This window comes from Medicago truncatula, chromosome 2, assembly GCF_003473485.1.
Source record: "Medicago truncatula cultivar Jemalong A17 chromosome 2, MtrunA17r5.0-ANR, whole genome shotgun sequence".
NCBI classification, from domain to species: Eukaryota; Viridiplantae; Streptophyta; class Magnoliopsida; order Fabales; family Fabaceae; genus Medicago; species Medicago truncatula.
In genome coordinates this window covers 19,901,479-19,910,153 of record NC_053043.1, presented here as the reverse complement: position 1 = coordinate 19,910,153, position 8,675 = coordinate 19,901,479, and the positions used below count along the sequence as shown (strand labels likewise).

At 30.1% G+C, this 8,675-nt stretch overlaps 1 protein-coding gene and 1 long non-coding RNA gene across 2 annotated transcripts; one reads left to right on the top strand and one right to left on the bottom strand.

The window, feature by feature from the left end:
* The first annotated feature begins 422 nt into the window (after positions 1–422).
* LOC11406903 (uncharacterized) lies at positions 423–1,744 on the top strand. Its single transcript, XR_003008939.2, has 3 exons — positions 423–531; positions 634–830; positions 1,455–1,744. It is a non-coding gene; the product is annotated as an uncharacterized lncRNA (long non-coding RNA).
* Positions 1,745–2,468: 724 nt separating this feature from the next.
* On the bottom strand, positions 2,469–4,742 carry LOC11408453 (guanosine deaminase). The gene is made up of 5 exons (XM_024775581.2): positions 4,604–4,742; positions 4,101–4,160; positions 3,561–3,751; positions 3,363–3,467; positions 2,469–2,886 (listed from the first exon to the last, which is right to left on the bottom strand). Coding segments are annotated over exons 1-5 (546 nt in total). The 5' UTR covers positions 4,605–4,742; the 3' UTR covers positions 2,469–2,697.
* Positions 4,743–8,675: the final 3,933 nt, after the last annotated feature.

The window sequence follows — 8,675 nt, the reverse complement described above, 5'->3', positions numbered from 1 at the left end:
AACCTAAAATTTTCTCAAAAAAGAAAAATACCTAAAGATATTTTTATTTATAATAAATTTTTGTTACGTCTTCAATGTGTTATATATAAAACTAGCTGTTTTTATCATTCCACCGCAAAAAAAAAAAGTTGCTTTCATCATTCATCATCTTATTGGTTCTATTTGGGATTTTATCTTTTATGATAGACTTAAAGATAAATAAAAATTATAATGATCTTTCATGAATGTCATAGATTTTACTAGCCATGTTTGTTAAGGTTAAGTAATCAATTGATTGATGTAAAGAGATCAATTTAACTTATTGATTAGACATATTAGTATTAATTTTAAATTTTGTTAATAACTTCTGGCAACTCCTAAGTGTTAATTTAATTGAAGCTAACAAAACAAGAAAATTTGTTTTTATATATAAAGGGATCAAACTTTTGTATGTTTATTTCATGCAAAGGAGAAAAAATATGGCTCAAATTCTCTTTTATGTTTATGCTTTGATCATCCTTTTTTCTCCATCTCTTGTTGTACCACTAAAAGGTATGTCATTTTTCACACCATTTTTTTTTAATTTTAATTTATATTATTCACAAAATTTTATAACCTTTTAATAACATTCTTTTTGCTTATTTGACATTGCAGTAATAATTCCGTCAAGTACCTGTGATTCTGACTATGATTGTTTACGTTACGAAGAAGCACTCAATGTTATTACATGTTGCAATAATGGCCTTTGTGTGATGTTTTGCCCAGACTTTGATTGAAAAGAACATGAGAAAATTGCGACAATTGTATGAAAAAACCCAATTACAGTGATAATATTGTGCTTATAAATGCGGGTAATATTTTTTTTTATTCTACTCATTTTATTCCTTTTATTCTCTACCCTTCAGACACACCACATACACATTTCTCTCTATAAAATAAAAAATCAACTATGTCGTATGATTTTCTTGATCCATAAATGTTGTTTCATAAATATTGGCATGTATAAAAATCAAACAACACAAAAATAAAAGTTAATGTCTCTCACGGAGATATAATAATCCAAAAAGCATAATAATTCATTCACTTTCTTTTCTATTTGGAGCTATCATACAAAAAATGGAGATTTGGTCAAAAAATGGACATTTTGAAATAAGGAAAATAATAAACCTACGAACATTTTGAAATTTGATATATATTTTGAAATAAGAACCTTTGAGACTTTCAGCACAAATTTCGGCGGTAAAACTTTATCCTTTGATTCTTTTTCAATTGGGTTCTCGAGCTTCATAACTTACATTACATTCTTGTTTCTTCGGCCACTAATTTTTTATCCAACTTAGAAGCAATGGCGAAAAATTTCTTAAAACTATATTATTGGAATCAGAAGAAACAATCAGAGAAAAAAAATGATCGAAGAAAAAGCACAACAATAATTTTAAATCTAACATAAGTTGGACCTCACATTTCAAATATAGGGAGAGACATGGTCCGGAGCAGATTTGATGGAGAGGTAGAGGCGGCGATTGGTGTTGGAGAAAGTAGAGATGGAACTTTAGGAGGAGGTGTGGAGATCCTTACACACATCTGGGAAATTCTAATGAAATCCACCACACGTGTGAAAGCCCTCGTTAAATCAACCAAAAAGTAGGACACAGTAATAAAATTGTATGTGAGCACTGAGCATAGAAAATATATATGAATACCTTGAAAAAATGAAAATGCTCTTTAAGATCTTAAATATTGATATATTGTTAGAGTTCATAAAGGATTGCTTTCATTTTGAAGATTTTTTTGAAAAGTTTGAGATCCTTGCTGCAGTTTATTTATCATTTCATAGAAAACTTGGTTAAAAGAGCTAGATAAAAGAAACTATTGGAACATTGGTATGATGTTGGAAGAGAAAATGGAAGATTAAATATCAAGTAATTATATTTTGATATAATGTTGTGTGAATTGAAAAAATAGAGCGTGGGGGTCCCACATAAAATAGAACACACATTAGTAGTGTTTAAATTGCGGTATTTAATTTTAAATATTTGATAATGATAAAAATAAAAATTCAATTGAATTTCTTATATTTCATTCATTCAAATTCAATGAGTTTGTTTCCTTCACTTTTGTGGATTCGTTTTTTTTTTCTTATCTCATCCACAAGTGTTATTGAACTGATTTATGGATAAGTTCCCTTTTGATCTTATCCGTTAGACTAACTCCTGCCGCAATTTTTGTTAAAACAATTACAAAATCTCTATATAAATAGAGGACTCTCAAAAATTACACCAAAAAGTTTCTATTGAGTTGTCGGAAACACTTTCTCTCTTCAGCTTGTCTTGACGAGCTATTCTTCTCCTCATCTCATTTTTACGTCCCTTCGAAAAAAAGAGTGTTCTTAAGACCTTAGTCCCTTACATGTTAGCGGAATAAAAAAAGTGGAAAAAGAGACACATAACTTTAAAGTCCATCTCTTATTGATATAGAAAAGGCCCAACTTCTATGATTCAACTATTAAAAATTTCCTCCTTAAAAATTAAACAGGCTATTAGAAATATACAGTACAAGGATTTAATACAATCTTACATTAAATATTTATTACTCTATAACTTGCATTTTGATCCTCCACAAACAATACTTACACATGATGATAACGAGCTTATTTATATACAAAGCTAATTATCATTGGCAGTTAAATAACAATGACTTAGGAAGAAAGACACTTGATTAATACATTCGAAATTTTTCCTTTGTTTTCTCAAACACTTCTTCAGCAATGATGGCTTCATTGCCATCAGCTCTTTTAATCTCCAATTGTGCTTTCTGATAAAATCCAGTACCTCTCAATGCATCAGCTATAAAATCATCAAAACCAATTGCAATTGCTGCCTCAGCTTTTGCTCCATAAACCAACCTCTACATAAAAAATAATACTATATAATATGAGAATGCATGTCCAAAAGTATGTTACAAAGAGATTTAGAAACTTTCATAATTTGTTTACCAAATAAAAATAACAAAAATAAATAAATGCAGTCTCATAAGTCCTAGCTCAACAAGCTAAAATGTCAAAATTGTTAGGTCAAACGTCATAACCGAGGTCGAACCCTCTCATAAGTCTTAAGTTTTACATATGTGGCAGTTTTAGCCCCCAATGCCAATTTTGATTCGGTTTATGCTGACGTAGCACCCTAAGTGAGGTGCCATGTGTTATTTTTTTTTTACCAAAAATTGGCCTTGGGACCAAAACTGCTATAGTTGCAAAACTTATGGTGCGATTTTATAGTTTTTTTTTCTTAGGGGACCAAAATCGCAATTTCGTAAAAGTTAGGGGACGAAAACTGATATTAAGCCAAAAAAAAATATATGCAAAGAAAATTTGAAGTTACAACCTTAACACGTGAAAGGTGGATAGCACCAAAGCACATTGGGCATGGCTCACAAGAAGCATATATTTCACATTCAGAAAGTTCAATCTGCTTCAACTTCTTACAAGCCTGAAAAATGATATCATTGTGTGTAAAAATTAGATTAACTAATACAAAAAAATTAAGGAAATTATTTGACTAAAACTTATTTAATTGAATAACCTCTCTTATTGCTGTGACTTCAGCATGAGCAGAAGGGTCAGTGTTCCTTAGAACCATGTTATGACAACTAGCAATAACTTCATCATTCAAAACTATAACAGCACCAAATGGACCTCCATCTTCACATTCTACACCTTTATAGGCTTCTTCAACTGCTTTTCTTAAAAATTTATGGTCTCTATCCTTGATTGCTAATAACACAATAAAAATGTGTAAGTCATAGATGAAAATATCATTTCAAACCTAATGTCTACAAGTATATGCGTGACACAATAATAAATGGAAATATACGATCTTCTCCCTTTCAAAATTGTTCATTCCCTTATTTCAGTGTGAGTTAATTCACGCTCGGCATTTTTCAGCAGAAGTTAATTCACACTTTCATTTTTAAAATTGGTTGAACCGACTTAAAAAGTGATCGAAGCGGTCTTAAAAGTGACCGTGTGAGTTAATTTACTATGAATTTTGAGAATGAACAATTTTCTAATGAATGAATGAGTGAAATTTGAAGATGAAAACTGAAGTGTTGAGAAACAATACCTTGCTTGTGGCCAGCAAAAGCAGAAGCTACTGCAACACTTCCATCCTTGTTTTGAACCACTAGAAAGATCAAAAACAAAAATAAAAATAAATCACAAATAATGCCATAATAATCAGTTTAAATAATAATTTTTGTTTGAAATGTGTTAATTATTTAAATGATGTAAAAGTTATAAACATGGTTAGTGCATAGCTATAAAAAAATAATCAAAACATATATAATAGATTTTAATTATCACCAACTTATAAATAAATGATACAATGACACATCACTATGATACATTATGCTTGAACGTATTTTTTACACCGTCAGTACACAGCGATTGAACCATACATAATACTACATTAACTATTCAACATTTAATATTGGTATTTGCTTGTGAAAAATACATTTCTCTGCCACGAATTTCTTCCATGACTAAAGTTGATGTTAATAACAAAATAAAATAAGATAAGAAATAAGAAAAAATATACAAAACAAAATGACCAATTCGATAACTTACTTTTTTTCTATTGAAATTCGATAATTTCCTATTGCTCCTTGTGTGAATACAAGTATATTAGCTAACGAAATTAGTGTGCTATATATATATATAGGTTCATTGGTGATATGAACTAAATATGGTCCCCCTCTATATTAATGATTTAATAAAATAAAAGAGAAAACACATCAGAAGATGGTGTTATCGTGCTGGCAAGAATTAGATGCAGAATAAAAAAATGCACGTAAGGATAAATTGTCAAAAAGTACATGAATGTGCCTTGAAAAATGACTCATCACATTTTTTTTCATTCACATTTTAATCATATATGGTATGTTTTGTCAAAAAATATAAAATCATATATGGTATGTAGATCTTATCCTAGTGACTTTAGTTATGGACATACCATAAATGTGGAATGTATTTCTCCATAACGTGACTCACAAATTCTTGCGTACTTATCCTTTGTCTTCATAAATCTTGATAAGTATCGAACAAGTTATCACATTGGATTGAATTGGATAGGATAATGCTTCATTAGCCTAAATAAAATCCCCATCATTGAGATGCTTCATATATTTTAATTACTTAATAAAATATACAATGGAATGATATTAGAACAACCAATTTTATAAGAGTGGTAGGCAAGTATATAACAAGTTGTACCGCTAACCTTTTAAGTTAACAAAACTAATCATTTTAAACACAACATCCATTGAGTTAAAAGACATAATATTGATATGCAGTATCCTTTGAACTCTTTGCAGATGATCAACTGCATATAGTGCTAAGAAACAAAAAGTGACAAACGCAAATAATATAAAAGCATGTTGATTGTTAAAATCTATTTTCTCATATCTGATCACTTACTTGAAAAAATGTTTCTCTTTGGTTTGTAAAACAAATTAAAAAAATAAATATTTTGCATAATATAGATCATGGTCATGAAAAATTCTATGGTGGATTATTTTGATAGATAGTATACATTGGTATTTAAAAATGGTTCAAACCACCAACATCAACTCAATCGTCGTATATGTGAGAAGTTAAAGTTTACGGTGATCTTTATCATAAATAAATAACAAAGGAGACAATCATATTGGTTGTATAAATCAAGAATCGACTAATTTAAGGAGACCAATCTCACCGTCCACTCGCCAGGGCCTCGTTTTAATCCAGAGCAAGCTCTATATTGATTGTATAATTGACACTTTGAGTCTAGAGGATCATGAGGGTCAGCACTCCACATATCACTATAGAGAATGTGACGATTACAATTGTTATGATGTATACATTTTAGATTAGCACAAGTTTTTAGAAATTAATTACTAGTTAGAAGTTAGATCGGATAAGATTAAGTTAGTTAGGTGAATAGTTAGAGATTAACTTGATCCTTGAGTTTACATAGTCAAATAAACATAGTTTGTTAGCATAGACATCTCTGTATATATGTGCTTATTGCATTCTACATATTACTATCTACAACATTCTATTGAATACAATCACATAATTTTAATTCATACTCCAAAAGGGAGGTTCCTTTTTTTTTTTTTTGAAAGGAAAAGGGAGGTTCCTATAAAAGGAGGAAAACTATTCAATAAAAAGATACTATAAAAAAGTTACTACTACAAAATGTATGTTCGAATGAGCACTGATTTGTCACTGTAATCTAGTTTAAGATTCAAAGTGATATTTTTACCAAAATCATAGTGACGTTGTGTTGTTTTTGGATTTCCAAACTGTTGTATTTGGATTTCCAAATTCTATTATCTACCGAAGTTGTTACTAGGTTGAGTCACGACCAGGTCGCTCTCTTTAAGACGTTTCCTGGCACTGTCCAAAATTGTGCAACACAGACTATCAACCACGCCGCCTCCAGGATAAAACAAGCTCAGCTACAACTGTTCGATTAACTACTGCACTGTAGAAAATCGTTCGAGAATTACACCTCCAAATATGGTACTAAGACCACTCTTTAATACTGAAACCACTTTAATATGGTATTGTTACCACTCTGTTATGGTGCTAAGACCACTCAAATATGGTGTTAATACCATTCTAACTTTAAATTCTCCAAACTATCAATGGTACTACGACCACTCAAATATGGTGATACCACCATTTCTCCTCAAATAGAAAAATATTGAAATACTTTTTATATATACCGTTAAGATCATTCTTAATTCCGACTAGACATTCCAAATAGGGACTATGATCTTAAAAGTACTCTTTATTCTGAAGGGACATATATTATCGAATGGACTATGTTTTAAGACCATTCTTAATTCTGAAGGGACATTAAACCGAAAAGGGACTATGATCTTAAGAACACTCTTAATTCCGAAGCGACATAAAGGAGTAGAAAAAGGAGAAGGACTTGTCAACACAAGTCGAAGGAGGGAGAAGAGAGGAAAAACACAGGAAACATCAACTTCGGTATGTTTTTGAACTAAGTGGAGTCCTCTATTTATATAGAGATTCTGTAACTATTTTAGCAAAAATTGCGACAATAGTTTCTCTAATGGATAAGATTAAAATGGACTTTATCCATTGATTAGTTCAACAACACTTGTGGATAAAATCAAAAGAAACAAATCTACAAAAGTGGAGGAAACAAACTATTTGATTTGAATTTTATTCTTATCAGAACCACCATAAGCTAAATTTATGGAAAGTGATATTCTCGAATAAAATAATAATTACTATTATTTTTATCATTATCAAGTATTTAAAATTAAATACCACAATTTAAACACTAATAATGTGTGTTCTATTTTATGTGGGACTCCCACATTCTATTTTTTCAATTCACACAAGATTAGATCAAAGTATAATTACATGGTGTTTAATCTTCCAATTTTTCATCCAACATCACATCAATGTTCCAACACGTTGATTTTTATAATTTCATTGTCAATCAAACATATACAAATGGTAAATCCTCATGAACTTAATTCAGTCTGTAGGGATAATACATAACATATGTAAGGTCTGGGTTTCAAACCTCGTCCACCACTAATAAGTCACACCGACAAAGAGGGACGGCCTCACGTTTAAGGGTGTGTGGGCCATGGCGCTCACTTTGCTTTGGAAAAATTGATTTAATACTTGATCATACACACTAATAGATCAAATTAAAAGGATAAATGTGGAGGATAAATTTAACTATGTCCCATTAGTATATAAACAAATATACTAATATTTAATACTCTAAAACTCTATCTCTCTACCATGTGTTTTTATGTTTTATGAATATTATAAAGATTCGAAAATGAAAACGTATATGAGAGACAAACGATTAAATGATTGTTAGATTATTTATATATATTGAAAATGATATTTTTATTGACAATGAAAATGAGATCATTCTAATAGAACAATTACGATCTATATTTTTGCTAAAAAACAAAAATATTATATATATATATATATTTGCCCAAACCATTCAAAAATTTTGGGTCCGTCCCCGCCGACAAACAAACATGCTATAAGAATATTTTTTTTTTAAGGGAATAATTTTATTTTTTTTTACCACTTTTGATTCTAGTTTTACTCACACAGCATAGCTATGAAATTTTTTGTCGAGAAAAAACAAAAAGTACCAATGCTTATTCAGCCTTGAATTATTTTAGTAAAAGTATGCAAATTATCCAATACTTCAGTCCCTTTTTTTTTTTATTTGACCATACTTCAGTCCCTTTTATAATTTTAAAAGTTTCATCTTTATCTTAAGTTAACTTCCACTTTTCACATATAACAAATCCAAATCAGCATCTCTTATCCAATTGAATTCCCTTTTACACATTGGCATTCATCACCTACATCATCTCATACTCCTTTGACTAACGTGCTTATCCATACAACGGCTTTTAAAGAAGAATTCTTTCCTCCATGATTGGACATCGACCGAACCAATTATTAGCATATGAAGAAACTGAGGAAGCAACATTAAGGCATAACCCTAGCTAGCTTGGCGCGCAAGTTACTAAAACCAGCTCATTTGAAATGAGTGCATGAATAAAATTAGGGTTTTGTTAACGAGTGTTTCCGGGGTACTATTTAAGCATCCTAAATTTAGTAATTATTCTTTTAA

Coding starts and splice junctions, on each gene's coding strand:
- LOC11408453 (XM_024775581.2), bottom strand. Junction 3,752..4,100: donor TTTTGCTGGCCACAAGCAAG/GTATTGTTTCTC, acceptor TTGTGTTATTAG/CAATCAAGGATAGAGACCAT. Junction 3,468..3,560: donor AAGTCACAGCAATAAGAGAG/GTTATTCAATTA, acceptor ATCATTTTTCAG/GCTTGTAAGAAGTTGAAGCA.